General features: G+C 32.5%; 1 protein-coding gene across 1 annotated transcript in view; it reads left to right on the plus strand.

Annotated features, from left to right (window-relative positions):
* The window catches only part of LOC118735761, a gene marked incomplete at its 3' end in the record, with an annotated part of 287,491 nt that overhangs the window by 68,309 nt on the left and 196,932 nt on the right, over positions 1–22,250 (plus strand). Inside the window, 1 exon segment of the mRNA XM_036465709.1 lies at positions 14,745–15,355. Coding sequence (XP_036321602.1) covers positions 14,745–15,355 — 611 coding nt within the window.

Genomic DNA, 22,250 nt, shown 5'->3' on the forward strand with positions numbered 1-22,250 from the left:
TAAATACTACTTTTTAATATCGAAACCAATATCGTAAATATTGAACAATAGCCAATTATTTATTTAACCATTTTTTAAAAGCAAATATATTTTATAGGCCTGCCAAAATCCCCAGAAAATGCCCGAAAATGCAATGAGGGATAAAAAAAAGTCTGTAGTAAAAAAAATGGTTAAATAAACAATTGGGTGTTGTTATTGGAAGTCTCCTGAAGAGAACCGTAGTTTTCCGATCGAAAAATATTGATTTTTTTAAGAAATGTATACCTCTAATAGTTAAGAGTCAAAACTAATAAAAAAAATAGTCAAATCTTGTCAATATGTGAGTTTCGTAAAGCTATGATGAGTACTACTAAAAATTATCGAGAAATAGGTTATTCTGTCATGTAAGGGCTCCATATTAGTTAATCATATTCGAGGCGACTTCTGAAAACTCTTTAATACTCGTATACTCCGTTTACTTAAAATTGTTGAGTTTTGAGTAGCATTTATTTCATATTGGGGCATGCCATAAGTGTGATTGATTACTAAATAAAATTTCTTATCAAAACTCTTATCACCAAATCACACTAAAGTCTGAGTGTTACCAAGTAGTATAAGAGGCCATTCCAAGAAGAATGGAAGAGATCGCAAATATATGTACATATAAATTTATGATTTAACTTAATGTCTTAAAAACAGGGTACCTATAGTGCTTATCATAAACATAATAACAAATTTTGACCAATTGTTTTTTTTTTTTTTAAATATGTACTTCATTTTATAATAAAACCCTTGTATTTATGAGCTTGGAATTTTGTAAAAATTTAAGAATAATCAACAAAGTTTCATAAAAATTGCAGACACTTTACTAAGAATTTCTAGAGAATTTTTGGGTAGGGAGATATACAGTGTTATAGCTCATTCAAATCTGTTAGAACAAAGTGCAAGTTTGAAGTGGCTCCAATTTATACTACTCTGTTTTTTGTTTTTGTTGACGATATCACTCGTTTTCTTCCATACAAGGTATGTATGTTCGACAATGTTTTTTAGTTAAGAATAGAGAGGAAAACGCCCAATACCCTCAATAAAAAAAAAAAATCCCAAAAAAATAATTCGTTTCCTTCCAAGCGAACTAGAAAAAATCAATAATAGCTTTACAAAAAAAACCAACGGTATTTTGTAGCAAGTTTAATGTTGCACTTTGTTATACCAGAATTGAATGGGCAAAGATAAAAAACTAAGCCTCCGAAATCGAGGTATGGGCCTTCGAAGTTTGAAATAGGACCTTTGGTCAATAAATATTTTTTATTATTATATGTGAATAACTAAAAAAAAAGTAAAAATATGGACGTAGTCCGCCTTTTTCTCTTATTTAAATGATATATAAATTTTTTTGAGCAAACTTATATTAGAGGTGCTATATGGGGTCAAAGGTCGGGTCTTCAAACAATTTAAAACCTTATATTTCAAATAATTTTGAATTAAATTTCAAAATATTGGTATTTTTGTAAACGTGATTAAACCTCTTTTTTTCTGTTATGATATTTTTAATACTTCGTATGTAAAAATTTGAGAAAAAACATTTAAAAGGAAAAAATACATCTTTTATAAAAAAAAAAAACTATTTCAAACCAAAAAATGTCTAACCGATTTTTAAGAAATTTATATAGATTTAAACGCAATCAAGCCTTATTTCTTCTGATATGCGTATTTGTATACTTCGTACGTAAAATTTTGGGGGAAAAAGACTTAAAAAAAATTCCTTTTTTTATAAAAAAAAAATTACAAACCGATTTTTAAAAACTTGGTATCGTTGTAAAGGATGTCAGAAAACGTATACTTTCTTAGACCCAAAAACTCCATAAATGGTTCCATAATAATGATTCCAGTATCTTCATTTATGTTAATTGTAACTATCAATATCTTATAAAGAGAAGTTTAAAATCTTTTTTATCTAAAACTAATGAAGTTAGAAGGATGGAATTAGAGGATGTGGTAGTTAACATATTAAACCTTAACATCTATTTTTTTCAAAAATAAATATTGGAAATTTCCAAGGATATTCAAGGATAAAGTTTTAAAGGACTTATTCATACTGGTGCATCAAAAATTAAATTTTTTTTCTATTCTACAGAATTTTTCCTTTTAACTGCAATCCCTATTTTTATTTTACTGAATCTTTTGAATAATTTTTTTATTCAAACATATTCTAGAAATTTAAGTCTTAAAAAAAAAAAAATCCTGACGTCAGAGAGAAAAACTAAAAACACAGTTTTACTATATTTGGATACCAGTTTTGTGAATATATTAATTTTGTCGTGTGTAAAATTGACTGTCGCACGGTGTAATAGATACAAAAATTAAAAGTCGAAACTTGTTAATATGTGGGTGTCGTATAGTTATCATAAGCACTAGAATTGTGCATATACAGTATAGTAAAGAATTTGTGAAAATCTCGAAAAAGTTGATTTAATTGTCTTTAATTTTGATGCACTGTGTTATTTTTTATTTAATTTCCGCACACCCCGCGTTCATGTGAAATATTTACTTAATATTTGTACTACTAACTAAAACCTTTGGCAAGTTTCAACACTAAATTATAAATGCTACTTAAACTCATAAAGAGGATAAAGTTTTCTACAAACGCTTCAGTGGCAATAAAAAGGCAATTAACACAAGTACTTAAATATTTTAATTTGTTCTTAGTTAGCTGGAGCAGCAAAACTTGGGTGACAATATTTTTGTAAGCATATACTATACATACATAGATACATGTGAACTATATGCGTTGTTTATTAGTTAGCAAGCTTTAGTTTTTGAAAATGAATTGCAGGGGTAAGCACTCCAAGTGTTATCTACCAATTAAAAATACTATGTTTTTGTTCAGTTTTTGCACTTGTATTTAAAAACATGAGTTCATCACAAAAAGATGTTTAAATTTTTAGAAGAGTATATTACGGTTCGATTCAGCCAACTTTTGCACGGATATAAGCATCGCGTCTGTCGCGGAATGATTCACATGCTGCACGAATATGGTTTGATGGTGTATGACAGTTCGGTAGAACTTTAAAGTTTAACTAATTTAATAAGTTAAATACATTAATATCGATTGTAATGGTTTTGTTACTGTATGTAGGATAGTTGCCACCTGTTTAAAAAGTCAAATTCAAACTGAATTGGGGTAATTAAAATATACATCAAAATATAGGTTACAGTCGAAAGAGGTTTAAGAAAGTTTTAGTTTGGAATGGGTGCCAATTGAAAAGTCGAATTTCGATAATGGGTTTCAAACGAAAAAGTATATAATAAAAAAAAAACTTTTTGTTTCAAAATTTGGAGTATTTGAGGTTTTAAAGGCTTGCCACCTATTTAAAAATCTAATTTAGTTCAAATGTTAAATGAATTATGACAATATGGGTACCAATCAAGAGTCTTTATTTCTAAATTACATGTGGGAAGGTTGCCACCTGTTTAAAAATTCAAACTCAACTTGGATTCAGAGAACTAGAGGAAAGACTTTGTTAAAACAAGTAATTTTTAGCAAAAAAAACACCGACTTCAACCCCCATATAAAAAATATATATATATATATATATCTCATGATCCACTGATCAAATCTCAACCAGATTAGTATGGGACCACCTCTGAGACACTACTTTTCCGATGCACAAAGAATTATCGAAACCGGTTGACGTGGTCCAAAGTTATGCGGTAACATACAAAAAAAAAAATAAAAAAATATTCCGACGAACTGATAACCTCCTTTTTTGGAAGTCGGTTAAAAAGAACAATTTGAAAACCCTTTATGTGTTTGACTGAGTTTAAATATTTATAGTTTTATTGAAATAAATTACTTCCAATGTAACACGCAAGAATTGCATAAGTATACTCAGCGAAGCTGGTGTGAGAAAACTAGTTCGCTATAAAAGATAAGAATAGAATAAGTATAGAAACGGAGAGCCCAAATAGACGCTGCTTAATTTAAGTGTTCCGACGAGAACCGATAATAATAGATAATAATGCGGATGTAAATTATGATATTTAGTTAAGATAACACTCCCAAGTTACGGCATTGACCTGTGTATGCCTTTAGTCAGTTTGCATCAAATATGAAACAAAATTTCTTTCTACATCATTACAAAGTCTTGCGTGTCAAAGCAGTGAATGAGAGCAATTTTTTATTTCAAAAGTGCTGAACACATTAAAAACGACGGGCTACGGGCCACAGCTTCTAATTTGTTATCTTAATTATCTGAACGCGTTGTTGATGGCGTCATGATTTTTTTGAACATGGCAGCGACATCATGAACTTGTATGAGTTTGACATAAAACAAGAGGAAGAACCTTATCTGTCGCTGGAAAAATAGAAATAAATATAATCTGGCCACAACCACAGTCGACGCGTAGCCCTGTCGTTGCCAAAACGATTATCTACATAAGAATACGTGGATACTTTGACAGCTGTGGTCCGTAGCTCGTCGTTTTCATTGTATTCTGGCTAGAACTTAGACACCCGTTTTTGCGCGAGTAGATAACAAACTGGTATATATGCACTAGGGTGGTCCAAAAATTAGTAAAGTCGGAATTTTAATGCTACCAGCCCTAGGATAGTTCTATACCGAAAAAGTTATATCCCTGTTTTTTATACCCGAGCGCACTTGTGCACAAGGGTATTGTAACTTTGTTCACATAACGGTTGTTTGTAACAGCCAAAAACAAATCGATATAGACAAATGTATATTGAAGTACATTATTATGGAATTTTGGAAAATGGGTGTCCGGCTATATAAGCTTATCTCATTAAGTATAACTGAACATACTATCGAGTTGTTAGAAATAGTGGTAAATCCACTCTTACCATGCAACGGTAGTTTTCAGAAAGGTAAAAAACTATATTTAATACTTGCGCCGGGTATTTAATGTTTGGCTCCACCCGAACTTAGAATTTTTTTGCTTGTTTTATTTAGAGGTCTGATGATAACTTCTACCGCTAATTCTTTGTTGTTTTTTCCATTTTTCCTACAGCAAGACAATCGTGGTTAAAAGCTCAATAACAATATTGATATTTAAATGTCGCTCAAAGTTTTCCATGTATTTTATATGGGGGAAAAACGATTTATCGTTGAAATGGTATAGACTTTTTGAAGATCAATATTTTTCAATCAAAAAACTCAGTTTCTCTACAGGAGACTCTCAGTAATAGAAATCACTTGTTTATTTTACCATTTTTGGGTTTTTGGGAAACCTATAAATTATGAAAAACTTGGAACGCTTTGAGCAACCTCTAAATATTTTTTATTTAAGAAAAGGGTAAACTTATTCGCTATAGAACAACTCCAGGTAGTGGTAGCATTAAAATTCCGACTTTTCCTATTTTTAGCACATTTTTTGTGTTTCGTCGACATTTTCCAATTTATGGCATGCCCCTTGATATACTCGCACACAGTGGTCGCCTCCGATCCAAATATTTTTCAGAAAAAGCTTTCTCATGTTGGAAATGCCCAAACGTTTAGCACAGCTATCCGATGAGCGACTGTTGCTAGAAGAAAACCATTTTCTTGAATCTTTGATGTTGCGCTGGCCAAGGACTCACTTAGTACGCATTTCTTACCACTCGGCTACGGCGATCAAGTTTAAAGAATAGAAAGGGCTTTGTATTACTTCTTAAATCAGCTGCTGTAAGTAATTTCAGAATTTTTTCCGGTATAAAAGGGCATTCAAAACAATTATTTTGCTATGAATTCTACAGGTTCCATCAAATGTAAAACTTATCAGATTTGATTACAAACACAAATTAAAATACTAAAAACAAGTGACTAAACTTTTACTTTGAAAACGCGAATGCCATTAAGGGGTAGAGCGCAACTAATTCCGCTTGTATTCACTAAATGAATTTATGTTGATATATATTAAGAAAAAATGATATGCATATGCCATGTTTGTAATACAAATTTCTATCTGCGTAGGTGGCATCTATTTAATACAAATGCACCTCAATTGCGCATCAATCACAATGTTTGACGCCTTTTCAATGTAGAGCACAAATGAAGTCACTCAAGCCAACATTTGAAATTGAGTCATTGAAATTGAGTTTAGATATTATGTGCATGTATGTATGTACATTAGGCTGGTCCTGAAATATAGGAAACAAATTTGTACATCAAATTTTCTAAGCCTCAAGCTTAACGTCGATGCTACTATAGTCGAAGATATCACATATGTATAAATTTTGGTCGCGTTTGAGGTCGGTTAAGGCGAATCAAAGTTCAGATTACCATATGAAGACGTCTTAACCGAAAACAATCGGGACCTTAAAGGCATCTGGCCTTTGACACCTTTGCGACGCACCTTAACCGACTCCAATCGGCACCAAAATTTATATGTCATATCTGTGACCGTGGTATTACCGATTGAGGCGGTAAAACTGTACATACATATGTGCATAAAAGTACAAAACCGCGAATCGTAATTCTGCAAAACCGCGTAACTGACATTTGCTGCCAAAAATTGGATTTGCTCGCGCAAGCTCTTGGCTCAGCCATCCTGAAATGTACTAGCCAGAAATGCGATTACTTTATAAAAAAGAGAACCATTTTGATATATGAGTATTTTTACTATCTAGAAAATAATTTATGCAACCCCACGCGTTTTTTTTTTATTATCTTGATAAGCGGTTTTGTACTTTAAGCGACGATATGTATGTCTATGTGGGTGCCTATCAACAATACACAAATATTATCTCGCGCAAACATATTTATTTACTTATAAATATATATATATATATATGTATTATAAATATATTTATGTTCAACGTGATGATATACATATTGCATTAAAAAAGATTGAATATACATATATATATATATATATGTATATACATATCATCGTTTAGAGTACAAAACCGCGTATCAAGATAATGCGAAATCTCATGTGTGAGGTTGCCAAAATTTTATAGGAGAGAGTAAAACTTGTCTTGCTTCCAGACGGTTCTCTCCTTCATCCCTAATTATCTCTTCTTTTTATATCTAAGTATCGACATTTTAGTATGAATGGATAAGGGCTTGATGCCAGGAGCTTCCGGTGAGCAAATATCTTTTTTGGCACAAATGTCAGTTACAAGGTTTTGCAGAACCAAGATACGTGGTTTTGTACTTTTAACCATGTGCATATAATTTATGTGAAGAAAAAACTCAACTTCTTTCTAAGGCATAGGCTATTGTGTTCATATTTATATAGAGCATGCCTTTTCATTCAGAAAGTATTCAATCGATTCCTCCTGATTATCAATGTAGCAGCTTTTCGGTGAGCACAGCACACAAATTTTTTTTTGGGATTGATGCTGGAGCCCTTGGCCAGATATATATCTAGGTTGTTCCTATTATGTTGCTAAATCACTAGCCTTACTTTAAAATAAATATGTTAACGACCCTTAGACTGAGATTAAGGAGGAGATTAATGTAAAGGTGGAGGTAAGGATAAAGATGAAGGTGAAGGTGAATATAAGGAAGAAGATGGAAAGAAGATGTAGTTAAACATGAAGATGATGGTGAAATGAAGGTGCAGATGAAAACGAGAATGAAGCTGATGATGAAGATGTGGATCACGCTAAAGATGATAAAGAATAAAAAATTTTAAATAGAGATAAACTAATAATTATGCGAAGGTGAAGATAAAGATAGAAATAAAGACAAAGGCAAAGGCAAAGATAATAATAAATAAAGGTATCAAGATAATGATGAAGACAAAAATAAAGTGAAAGGTAATGGCGAAATTAAAGATAAAGATAATAAAATAAAAAATAAAAATAATATCAGAATTGAGATTGAGATTAAGTTTAAAAGTCGGTTAATATTTTCGAACTTAACTCCGTAACTGCTCACCCTTATATTATCGGCGTAAGTTTTTCTAGGCACACATGCAAGTTTTTCACATTTTATAAACCGACATCAATTTGCGTGCGCGATTTCTCAGAGTTACATTTTGGTCAAATTTACAGAAGTTTGTTGAATAAAATTTTAAATCCATGGTCGCGGCAAAATGTCAAATTAGCATAAACGTAAATCGAAATGGCACGAAAAACAAATCTTGGAATTTGAGTTAGCTTTTTACGCACGTCGTTTAATTTCGGTTGGTCCCATACAAGTTGTATATGTATGAGATATTTCTAACAGTAAATTTCCGGCGTGCGTGAATATTATGTTGGCCTGTGATCTGTAATTAAAAAAAAAAAACAGATAAGCAGATAAAAGATGCCTCCCTCGTTAATCTGTAATTATAAAAAAGTCTCAGACTAAACAGACTAAATCGAAAACTAACTAAAATTCCATCACATTTAATGATTCGTCCCATATTTGTTGCTAGTTGCAAACGTTGTAGTGGTCCAATCTTCCCCACATTTTATATGTATTTAGGGTTTTTTAATAAAAAAAAGAGAGTACAAACTAAATTTCATCAAAATTTAATGTTTCTGCCCACAAGGGTGGAGGGTGTGCAATGAGCACATCTTTCCAATAATTCATAATCACCTATTCCTTAGAAAATTTGAGCAAAAAGTCTTTCGTAAAACAAATGAAATATAGATGGAAAGATGGTTCGAAAGAGTTTTCTTAGTCTAAGCAAGAGAGAAAGTACTGACGTGCCATCCGAGAGATGTGAGTTCGATTTCTGGGAAAGCAGATTTTATCTGTGTAGTTGGGTATCGGGTTGTTCTTTTACAGGCCGTCGGGTAGGCGATATGTTTGTTTTTCTTTGTTTCTATAACCCGATACGCGCTAGAAGGTAATATTTATTTGGGTACCTAGGTAGCGGGTTACTTTTATCCAGATACCCGGATAAGAGATTTTATTTTTCCGGGTACCCGAATCGGGGTAATCTTGATCCGGGTAGTGAAATTCACAACCTGCCTTAATAATAGATCAAGAATCAAGTAAAAGTTAATTTGTAATATGAAATATACGCATACAACCGAAGGAGATTTGTTTGGTTTTCTGATTTATATTCCTCCTTGACTGAGAAAAATTTTTGTTTCGCGTCGGTAACGGTTTCCCTCTGAGAGCAACCAATAAAGCATTGTTAAAAAGGTTTCGGTCAACTTCGACTGCTACTTTATTTCTTCTTCGATAGGTGTTATTATGCGAGCATTCGTTAATAGAATTGATTAATAGTTTTCTTAGAGGTCTGCTTATTTTATTTTGTTCTTTTTTGAGTACATTGTTTTCCTTTTTTAGTTGAATTTTCTTTAAATTTTTGATGTTATTGTTTTTTGAAGAAAGATATTTTTTTTTTAATTTTATTTAATTTTTAGGAACATATTTTAATTATTTATTTGTTTTATTTAATTTATTTTTCCTTTGTTAATTCCTTTTTCTTTTAATTTTTAGATTCTATTGTTAAAAAATATATATATTTTTTATCCCATTTAATTTTTAGGATCTTATTTTATTTGTTTGTAATTTCTTAATTGAGTTATTTATTTAATTGTTAGATTTTGCTTTATTAATTAATAATTAAAAATATTTATTTTCTAATTTCTTCTTTTTTGATTTAATTTTTCGTTTTTAATTTAAATTTTTTTTTGTTATATATCTTATTTATTTTTGTTTTATTTTTTCGTTTTTTAATTTTCTTTTGTTTATTAGTTTTTATTGTTTTAAAAAGAAAAAAGAAAATATATATATTGTAATTTAATTTAATTAAAAAAAAAAAAAGCAAATGCTTAAAATCGAGCGCATCACGCTAAGTCCTCCTCGTTCAGATCTTTCAATTAAACACTCGAAAGACAGTAAGGGGCTTTCAAGATACATAGTTGGCAGAATTGAAAATTGTCTTACGAAAGACTGTGGTGGGTTGAAAGACAGTTGTCCGAATCGCCCTGTAAATAAATTAAGCAGTTTATCACAAAAAAAGGATACAAAAAATTAAGCTCGCGCAAAGAATTACAACTAAATCTATTTCCAATGTCTTCCTTTCTGGAATTTTTCTATGAAATTCCACTTCTTCGCGCGTAGGACTACACTTGGTGTTTTTTTATAAAGAAAGTATGGAAGTCCTCTACTAATTAAACATGGAAATGGAAGTACTATTCATTTTTAGATTGCCTTCTGCACCAGTTCTGTGCCAATTTAATTTACTGCTGGTTGCGCATGTGGAAACAATACAACAATACATCTTTTGATTTCTGCATTGCCGCAGACTATAGCACTTGAACAGTTTCTTTTTCACATTGCATATTTCCAGAGGCCTTATCAGCGTTTGAATTTTATTTTTAAACCTTTTTGTGTCATTTCCTAGAATTATATTGTATCTATTGTAAATAATGTTCATATGTATGTGTTTACATTGTACATATTTATTTTGATGACGGCTTTTTGTTTGCTACCGATAAAAAGTAAAAGCTCAATGCAAATAACCACATAAATAAAATTGAACAAATTAAAAAAAAATGTTGTGTTTTGCAATTTTTTCTTTTCTTAATTTATTCTTATCTTGCTAAATACTTAAAAGTATCAACTTATTTCTTAACGGTATTACAATAACATACTCATTGTTAATACACAGAATAAATACATGTTTCGGCAGATATTTATTTATTTTATTTATTTATCTCAAAATTACGGTAAGACATTAAGTCTTTTTTGTACATTTTTACAATTCAATTACAAATTTTAATCTTAAACTAAACTTAAATTCTAAGGCTTATCCAACCATGAAAACAGTGTAAGAAATAGTATGACGTAGGTAAACAAGAGTTACATAAAAGATGAGAAAACATAGAACTAAGTAAAAAGTTCTGTAACTGCCGTCTTAAAGCATCTAGCTGAATTTATGTTTTTAATTGAAAGTTAAGTATTATTTTAAATAAAAATAAAATATTTCGCACTTTTAAGTAATTATCTAAACTAAAGCAGAGAATAATTTTAGTATGTTTAGAATGTTCTTTGTCAGCACAATTCGTTTATGGAACTCACTTCCTTCTAAGACAAGGCAGGGTGTTTCAAATTAGCAGTATTATCTTTTCTGAATTCATAACATCTACTTTCAAATTTCTCTCATTCTATTCTCAACCTTCGGTCATAAGTTAATCTCATTATTATGTATAGTTTCTAAGTATTTTTAATTTTATTTTCGTTTTATCATACATTTCCATTGTAAATAAAATAATAAAGTGAATAAATAAATAAATAAATATAACGAGATGTGATCAAATTTTCGCTTGCTGTATATAAATCTCGCAGCATTATTCAAAGCTAGGTTTAGTTTATTTTTAGATTCGTAGTCGGGATTGCTATATACTAACTCAAAATAAGAAATTTGAGGAACAATAAGTGTCTTAACTAAAAGAAGTTTTATGTTAGTCGGTAGACAATAGCAGCTATTCCAGAGATTTCTGAGGATGTGGTAGATTTTAGAAATGCTATGGCTTATGTGATCTGTGCAAGTTAGTCGAGAGTTCATTTTAAATCCCAAGTTAGTTACAACAGATTGAAAAGTATTGAAAAGACTTTCGTCCAGGACTATAGGTGATAGTTCACTCAGATCGAAAGAGTCGTGAGATATAGGTAAGACCTGTGTTTTTGCTGCATTTAAGCAAAGGCCATTTGTCTTGGCCCAGCTACACAGTCTTTTTAGGTCATCATTTAACCTGCATACTAAATCTTCGCCAAGACCAATAGGACGCGAAAGGTAGATCTGGGTATCATCAGCATATAGATGTATTGAAGAGTTTTGACAGCAGTTGACAACATCATTAATAAAGATGGTGAAAAGTATGGGACCCAGGATTGAACCCTGAGGTACACCAGAGGAAATCGTCATACGCTGCGAAGTGATGCTGCTACACTGTACTTGTTGTAGCCTATTCGAGAGGTAGCTTTTTATTAATTTTACTGACGTTGAGTCGAAACAAAAATAATCTTGTAACTTAGCTAGTAAAATATTATGATTAACAGAATCAAATGCTTTTGAAAAATCCAAGAGAACCAATATAGTGAGCATTTTATTACCAAAAGCGGGCGGATATCATCCATAACCTTAAGTATTGCAGTAGTACAACTATGCCCAGATCTAAAGCCAGATTGGTACTCAGATAACAGGTTGTGATTATTCAAATGCGACACTATTTGTTTACAAATAATTTTTTCAAAAACTTTTGATAGCGCTGGTATTATACTGATGCGCCTATAGTTTTGGGGGCAGTCACACAGCTTGCCTTTAGGGGTCGGAAAAACGATTGCGACTTTCCACTGACTAGGGAATGTTGACGACGTCAAAATGAAGTTAAAAATATGGCTAATTGAGGGGAGTGCATAAGGAAGGATTATTTTTAGAAAGCGTAGGTTAAGACCATCCACGCCAATTTAAAAATTAATATTTGATGGACAAATTATACAAATATATTCCACTATTATTTTAAACGTTAATTTTCAATTAATGAACAGGTAATTCTGATGTTCATACGTATGCTTGTAGTGCTAAAAATTTTTATACATACATATATGTATCTACGTTTGTGGCTTCTTTATGCTACATAAGCGCGCGCTTTGGACATTGTGTGGGTGGCGTTAGTTGCCATATCTGAAAAAAGTCCATTATCATCAGCTCAAATATGGGGAACATAAACAATTTAAATTCAGCGTTGAAATTTGTTTTTTATTCCTCTTTTTTATTTTGCAACAAATTTGGTCCGAGAGCCATACGAGTATTATGGGCCTAACTTATAATATGGTATATTGGCACGAGTTTTAATACACCAACATATAGAAGTATATTAGGGTAGTCTTTAGAATATTAACATCTAAATTTCATAATTAATAATTAATAAACATTCACGAAGATTTCGAAATTTCAAATACATTTACCGAAATTCTAAAAAATTTAATTTTTTTTTTAAATCGCAAAAATTCGAAAACTTTGCTTACTGAAATGCGTAAAATTTTACATATTATTGAAAGTTATTCATATAAATTCATAAGCTCGCTGAGTTGTAGCTGGCCAGAATTTTAGAATTTTTGCGATAAAAAAAAATCAAGTTTTTTGAAACCCTGCTAGCTTAACCCTCTAAATATTGTTTACAATTTTGAAATTTTCGGGGTTGTCTTTATTTTGTACGTAGAACAAAATAATGGGGTGCCCTATGATGTTGATATTTTTGATGATCACCCACATTTACATACTTTGCATAAAAAGCAATATATTTATGTAGTTGTGGTCTGAGATTTTAGAAAAATAGTATTTAAATAGAAAATACAAATACTTTACATAAAAGTATTTGAGATACAAAAAGTATTTACATAAATACTAAACATAAAATACATATTTTGAAAACGCAAATATATTTGAAAAAAATTAAAAAAATTATAAAAATAAATAAATCGCATGTACATGTCGTCACCTGAAATAATTCCAAAATTCACTTTTTGATTGCAAAGACAAGGTTTGTTGGTTAAGGCTTTTTTGCGTTTCAGGTGTCGATTATGAATGCAAAATTGCGCATTGCGAAGATCCGCTTTTCATTTCTCAGTACAAGCAAAACGCAAGGAAAAAGTGAAAAGTTAGCGCGCTTTAAAGCGCTTTATAACTTGGAAAAACAAAAACGATCTTTTTATACCTTTCATGTGCATGAAATGGTATTATAACTTCGGTCCGATATTTGTAAGTTCCAGAATAAGCGGAGATAGACCCATTAAAATGTATACTTAAATGATCAGAACGGCGAACTGAGTCGATTTAGCCATGTCCGTCTCTCTGTCTGTCCGTCTGTTTGTATGCAATCTAGTCTCTCAGTTTTCGAGATATCCGGATAAAATTTGGTAGGAACTGGAAAAATCGGACCACTATAACATATAGCTCGCATACAGCTGATTGTTCAGATATGCCATTTTTCGTTATAACTCCTCCATTTATGCAGCTAGAAACATGAGATTTCGCACTATTTTCACTCCTTAACAACAGAAAGTTTACAGTAAAATTAACAAAGTTCGGCTCACTTATAACTGATTGTTCAGATATGGGGTTTTACTGGAAAACTTTTTTATTTGGACAGATAAAACCGATAAATTTCGTAAGCTATTTTATAAATAATAATACAAAGTCTACTGAGAAAATCGTCAAAATGTATGCTGTATAAGCTTTATCTCTTATACCACTGATTGTTCAGTTACCAGTTTTTGCGATCTGTTTAATTAAAATTTTCAGATGTTCATGAAAGGTTTGAAGCCTTCGGCATAGCCGAAGGCAGCGCTGCTCTTACTTGTTTGTTTTTTAGATAGGATATAAATTTACCATCACTTAAAAAAGGGAGATAATTTTTTTGTACTTAGTGATTAGAAAACTGGACAAAAGTTTTTGGTCATTTGTAAGCGGACATTATTTTTTTCTATATTTATAAACTGGACACTAAATTTAGCATTTAAAGAGACATAAATTTTTGCTCATGGGCACATAATATACATATGTATATAAAATCCTAACTCGAGAGTTGGACAAAGTCGTATGTCTTTGAAAGGTTATATGAAATAGGAATAGTAGAAAATGGACACAAACTATGAAAAGTGGGAATAAGTTAAAAGTAGAAAGTGCAAAGTAAAAAAGCGTTTATACATTAATAATTATATTTAAAATTTTTTCACTGACATTTTGATCTGTTAAAAATCTTGGGAGTACTTAGTTAGTTCGAGGTATGAAATAAAAAACAATAATATACCTTTCAGTCTAGTTGAAATTCTCAACATTTAAATATTTTCTTTTACTTCTTTCATTCATTGCAGAAACCAACCATGCGAATGTGACGAAAGCGCCGCTCTTCCCAAAAGATCTCTTCACCAGAGAGCAGCTGGAAAATGGTGCTGTTATATGTCACATAATTGGCGTTATTTACATGTTCGTAGCGCTCGCCATTGTGTGCGATGAATTCTTCGTGCCTTCCCTGGACGTGATCATCGAGAAATTGGACATCACGGACGATGTAGCCGGTGCTACGTTTATGGCGGCCGGCGGTAGTGCGCCCGAACTCTTTACCAGTGTCATTGGCGTATTCATCTCGTTCGATGATGTTGGCATTGGTACAATTGTCGGCTCCGCTGTCTTCAACATACTCTTCGTCATCGGTATGTGTGCGCTATTCTCGAAAACCATATTGGCGCTAACATGGTGGCCCCTGTTTCGGGATTGCACTTTCTACAGTCTCAGTTTGATGGTGCTCATTTACTTTTTTCGCGATAATTTCATCTATTGGTGGGAGGCGCTCATACTATTTAGCATCTATATAGCGTATGTGACCTTCATGAAGTGGAACGTCCAAGTGGAGAGATTCGTGAAGAGGCTCGTAACGAAAAATAAGGTGACTCGCGTCAGAAGTACAGATCAGCTTATGCCAGCAGTAAGTAGTTGGGAAGTTTTTTTTGCAAAAAGAATTTGAATGAAAAATTTAAATTCAAAATTTGAAAATTAAAAAAATTAACAAGAAAATTTTGAGCAAAAATTTTTAAAACTAATTTAATGCGATTAACCAATTTTTGAGAAGACAACAACAAAAGCAACACACAGTAACTTCGCATACTTATCTACTAACACAGCATTTTGCCTAAACGCGTGCTAAATGTTAAACTGAAGTACTAAAAATTTAGCAATGCATCGAACGAAACAGTACTCAAATAAATTTTAAATGTTTAATATTTGTATTTAGTATTGAAATATTTTCAGTTGTCTTTATAATTATAGTATACATATATGTTTATATTTCTTATTTTTTATTTATTTTTTGACTGATATTCAAAGGTGATTATTAAGCACAACTGCGCATGCGATGTAGGTTTTATGTTTTTTGATAAGTTTTGGTTTAAATTTTGTAGATTTTTATTTAGTATTTTTAACCGTTTTTAACAAAAAAAATATTTTCGCTATTTTAGTTTCTTTGATTAAATATTTGCTAGAGAAAATAGTATATAAATATATATTTTTTTATTAAAACTTGATTTCGCAACTAAAAAAGTAATTATAATTAATTTTATTTTTTGTAGTACAAAATACACTTCAAAGCATATAAAACATTCAAACGTCGCATGTTGTAAATTATAATAGACTAACGGCACAGCAAATTTATTAATCATAGTTTGAAGCGTTCATAAAAAAATCAATAAAAATGTTTATCGTACAGTGTAACCTTGATAACACGAAGATTTATAAAACGAAAAACTAATTATAACAAAATTTTTCTTAAGTCCACCGAAAAAAACTCGTATTTGGGAAAAGTAAGCGGAATTTTTTCAAAATTCTCTTTTTGATGCAGAAATGTTCCTAAAGCATCTAGAGGCATTTTTGCATTAAAAATAAATTAAAAAAATGTCGCTTAAATATTTTTGGCTGTTAGGGCTGATATTAAACGAAGAAATTTTCAGCATGAAAACCTTCGGAATACATTTATGGGTAAAACCCTTTTAGCCACTAAATGTCGTTACATCGAAGTTTCACTGTACTAAAGAAATCTCATTAGCCATTCTTAAAATTTCGCCTTAAACTTCACTCACAAATAAAATTATATTTTTAAACTCGCACTGAAATTTTTGTAATTTAACGCACCATAGCGAAATTAAGTAGTATCTAGTTTAAAAAATAGGTGTTAGAGAACAATCCAAAAAAAAAAAAATGGTTTCCCAACAAATTTTAAGTTATATTTTTTGTGCTATTATTCACGATCTTTGACCTCAGAATATTCTCATTTTCATACACATTGAAACAATGTTTTGAGGAAAATTTAATTAAACATTGTCTCAAAAAAAAAAAAAAAAATATATTTTCTTCGGAATATTTCACAAGTTCAATACAATGTCTATCACATTTTGTGTGCAAATTGCGATCTTTTAATTCAAAATATTCTTATTTTCATACACATTTAAATAATTTTTTGAACAAAAAATTTTATTAAACATTGGTGCAATACAAAAAAAATGTCTTCGAATTTTTACACAAGATGAATATGTACATCCTTACAGGTTCGCCAACCAATTTTAGTTACATTTTTTGTGCAAATTTGCATCTCTGAATTCGAAATATTATAATCTTCATACACATTTAATCAATATTTTGAGAAAAATTTAATTATATATGAGTACACAAAAAAACATAAACATGTTTTCTTCTGAGTGTTCCACAAGTTTACTACATCCTTACAGGCTTAGCAACAAATTTTAATAATATTTTTTTGCAAACTGCAATCTTGGAATTAAAAATATTTTTCATATAAATTTTAATCAATATTTTGAGAAAAATTTTTTAAAATATGGATACAAAAAAACTAAAAATGTTTTCTTCGAAGTGTTTGCCAACCAATTTTAGTCAGATTTTTTTACATATACATTTAAATATTTTGAAAGAAATTTTATTAAATATTGGTGCAAAAAAACCAAAAAAATATTTTCTTCGGAGTGGACACAAGTTCAATACAATTTCTATCACATTTCTTGTGCAAATTGCTATCTTTAAATTCCAAATATTCTTATTTTCATACACATTTAAATAATTTTGCATCTCTGAATTCAAAATATTATTATCTTCATACACATTTAATCAATATTTTGAGAAAAATCTAATTATATTCATATGATATGAGTACAAAAAAAAAACCTACACATTTTTTCTTCTGAATGTTCCACAAAATCACTACATCCTTACAGGTTCGCCAAACAATTAATTTTTTTGTGCAAATTGCGGCCCATGTAAATATTAAAACAATTTTTTCGCTGAAATTTTCTACAAATCAACCGTTGAAGTTAAAAATTTTAAAATTTATTCCAGAAGAATTTAAAACAAATTGTTATCTTGTTAATAACGATTTCCAAATAATTTCAAGGTACATCAATTAGTCAATTCTAGCGTTTCCTCCGCAAATTACTTAAACGAAGTGATGACTAGCGTAAATTTACAAAATCATCAATTTTTATCAAATATTTACTTAGTAGAATTTTTAAGTTTGTAGAGGGTGAAGGTATGAAAAGCCCACCCGTTCTTGAAGCCATATAATTGCTGTCAAAAATGTTTGCCGCTGCAGTTATAGCAAATCGTGACCAGCATAAAGTGAAATTTTGGTGAATCGCTACACAGCCCTTCATATACACATACACACATCCCCACTGCATACTAAATATCATCAAATGAGCGCAGAAAACAGGCCAAACGAGCGCCTAATGAGCAAAATGCACAACAACAGAATGCAGTCAGTTAGACTGATAGATAGAAAGAGGACGGCGAATTTATATCTCTGTATGTACATAGAAGAGCACAACTGCGCTATAAAATTTTCAAAAGCATATGGAGCAATTAAAACTCAATTATTTTGTGAAAAACTATACGAAAGAAAGTAGCACGCGTCATAGTTACTTGGTAGAAATTTACAAGAAAATGTGGCAAATTGCAGGGGAAAGTTGCAAGAAAAAGGAAGTAACTGTAAGTAAATGTAGGTGCATAAGTGAGCATGAATGTATGTATTAGTTCAGATGAGAAAGTTTAAATTTGAGTATGACGTGCAGTGAACAGTAAAATTTTCTTCAGTTTTTGATGCGCTAGCCTCTTGCCGAAGCGCAAAGTAATTGCTATTACCGAGTTTTAGTTGCAGTTGCAGTAATTACTATCTCGTGGCCGCACAACGCTTAAAAGTAGGCACATGTATTTATTCCTTGTATCTCGGGTTGTGACGGTATGCGTGAAACACGAAGTGTAGTTATGCATTTTACTACATGCAAACTGGTATGAAAACCCGGGAAGGAGTATGACTAAAATTTAAAAATTAACACAGAAATTTAACAAACACTTGAGCGTGTTTTAAAAGATAAAACTTATGAGAGATATTTTATATATATTATTTTTTTTTTTTTTGTGAACTCCTGTGTGCGTCTTCGTGCTCTGCATAGTTTAGAACCAGCCGGCCAATTGCCTTTTATGTTTCTAACAAAGTTTATTTATCTTTGTCCCGGGTGTTGCCAGCTACCGACTTTACGGCCTTGTTGCGATTGTGTACTCTGTTGACAATTGCGGTTATATGTGTCGAAAATGAGAGCAGACTATCAAGGGTAACTTCGAGGGTTTTCGGGATATTCACCGTCGGAATTGGTTTGATCTCCTTCTTCCAAGTGGTCAAGAGGGTTGCCGCGGATTTCGTAAGGAAGAGTGTTAGGCTCCTTGCAGTGAAGAAGCGATAAATTTCGGAGTTTACTTTCGAGCACAAGTCATCAATTCCTATACCAGACGCCATTATTGAACAGTCGTCACCATAAACAACAATCGATACGTCTTTGACAAATCCAACGCTAATAGGTCTGTTCTCTTACAGGGCAGGTTTCGGTTTAGGCCACGTGTTATCTGAGTGTTTATGGCGTTAAACGCTGTTGTTGTGCTGTGCACTTTAAGGAACTCATGCTGATGCTTCGCTGGGATCACTGTGTTTATGTAGTGCGGGAGTAGTTTCGTATCAAATGTCCTCGCTACCGGGGAAAGGAGGGTTATCGGATGATAAGAGTATCCCTTGTTGGCAGGTTTCCCTGGTTTAAGCAGTGGGGCCACTCTCCCCATTTTCCAGGTGTCCGGGATAATGAGAGTAGCCATGGATAGGGTGAGGACCTTGATAAGGTAGTCTACTCACACAGGACTCAAATTTCTCTGGTCGACGATATTATCTGCTTTCATGTTTCGTCAGTATCGTAAAACCACTTTGATTTGTCGGTGAATCTTTTTATGTTAGTAATGAGGCATTTGGAGATCTCCATTAGATTTTAGATGGAGAATCTGCCTAGTGTACCATGCCTTTTGAGTGCCAATGCCGGGCATTTACAGAGATAATTTCGGACCGTCTACTGCTGCTCTTTGTATAATTGGGTAGCCTGAGTTTTCTCCAAGAGTTCACTAATCGTTTGAGGGGGAAACACAAGATACCACCAATATCAGCAATACTCTCTAAGATTGAGGTCAAGCTATATTTTGCACACCTGCATTGCTAATTGCTGAGCGAAATATTCAGCCGACTTTTGATGGTGACTTCGATAGCTGCAGGAGTGAGTGCTATATTTGGTTAATGGCCAATAAATACCTGATCTGAGCCTTCTCGAGCTAGAGTATCTCTCTATGCCTGGTGATATTTGAAATAAAGTTTCTGTAGAATAATCTGCGATCACGCAGATCGAAGCTTGACGGTAAGACCAGTAGAAGTTTGTTGTGTCAACAACTGTGTGTTAATCTAATATTTTGTAGAAATTTTAGTGATGAACGTCCTCGGCTCCTGATAGTTGTGAAATATTCCTCCGATCCTATCCTTTCCCGCCAGCACCTCCAATAAATGGGTGCCATCTGTTACATATATCATAAGATTTTTTATACCTGGAAGATCTTCAGCTGGTGTTATCCGGACCATTCAAGCTTTACACTTTTCCAAATGTGTGCGAGCAATTATGGTTTGCAGCTGCGTGAGATTTCCTAATCTCCTCCGATGGTGTAAAAGGCTTGAATGGCAGCCAAGCACGAAAGTGTAGATCCTTTGTATCTACGACCTTCAGCTTTGAGCGGCTGAAGACCTTCTCTGTCAGATACACTGGACACGAACGATAGGAAGTCGACCACTCATCGTCTCAAATAAATATTCTATAAGTGTCTGAGTGCCACTTGGAGCTGTCACAGGATGAAGATGGCCGAAATGAATCTTTTGACCGCATTCCAAAAGACAGTATAGATATTCAATGTTCCGCTTTTCAGTTTTCTCTTGATCTTTTTGTTGATATGGACCGTCTTCATGGCTCTGATCGACAACCTTAGTAAAATGGACTCCTTCTGATGAGCGACTCTGCTAAACAACAGCGGCACCCTAGACTTTGAGAGAAGTTAGATTTCTGGCTCTTAAGCCTTTTACCTCTTAAGAGCAGGAAACGCTTGCCCTTCCAAAGGCGGGTCCCGTTTTACACCCTCAATGTCACAGTTACCTTTTGACCCATTCAAACAACTGAGCAATATACTAGGTGGCGGCGCAATCTGAAATCTTTATAGCCACACGCTGGACAAAATAAGCTTTTCAGTACGCCGGGTCTACTTTTAACCACAGACCCAGATGAGTCAGCCTTATGACCGGTTTAAACTTACCACTACCTTCGGAAAGTTTAGAATTATCAAAACTAGAGTATGGTGTTGCCCCTGCTATGGTTCTCATGGTCAGCTCCGGGCGAGGCCATGGCAGGCTTGAGTCATCTCAACCGCACCCAACCAAAATGACAGCAGCGCGAGCTGGAATTAGCTCTGAGGCCTGCCAAGGCTATAACGGGCAGCAGAAGTAGCAGCAGAATATTAAACGATTATTACCTCCAATGACGTGCCCAATCTCGAAAGATGCTTACCCCATCAAAATCCATCACTTGCTTTCTAGTTTACAGAATGCGCTAATTACCCTTAGGTAATCTAATGTCGAATTTCTTACCCATTGCATTACATGTGTTGAGGCGTCTTGTAACGCGTTACTCCATCGATACAAAAAATAAGAACTTACCAAAAAAAAGTAAAAGTTTTTGCTGGGTGCGAATGAATCTTTATAAATCTCAAGAGATACAAGAGGAGAATACGCTTTGAATTAAATAAAAGTAAAATATAATTTATCTCTTTGTAAAGCGCTGCTGATTTATTTGAATAAAGGAATGAATGAATGACAGCGCTAAGTGATTGCTTATAAAACTTCGAGCAACACAAAGCTGCTAATTATAAATGCAGCAGCAGGAAAATTGCGCAGCCGACATTAAGAAAGTGTATGCTTAGTTTGGGTAGTTCGACAACAAGAGTAAATAAATAGTACCTGGAAGAAAATCGACTATACTTATACTCTTATACTAACAATTATCTATCTGTAACGGCAAACGTTAGGGGAGCTAAAAAATTTCGCGCAATGAAAGCGAAATGATGTGAAATAAACATGAAAATATTTTTCTATGTATTAAGTACCATTTTCTGTGGTACGTTTTAAAATGTATCTGCCGTTGAAACAATTTTTTTAGAAAAATAAATTTTCATCCCTACTTGAGAAAACGGCCCTCATACTACCAAAAAAGTGTGTGCTTTAGATCCACCCAACATCTAGGCAGAAAAAACAGACTTCACTTTTTTGATTCTATGTGGATGTTAGAACCGACTAACTGCGAGGCATTTGTACATATGTATATGAGTATGTCCTAGCACCCACTGGATGACAAAATTGTCATCTTGGCTCATGATTTTCTCTCTAACTAATCTTTTCACTTTTCTCTCAACTCCAT

This window comes from Rhagoletis pomonella, unplaced genomic scaffold (assembly GCF_013731165.1).
Source record: "Rhagoletis pomonella isolate Grant_MI unplaced genomic scaffold, Rhpom_1.0 Rhpom_scaffold_00003, whole genome shotgun sequence".
Lineage (NCBI taxonomy): Eukaryota > Metazoa > Arthropoda > Insecta > Diptera > Tephritidae > Rhagoletis > Rhagoletis pomonella.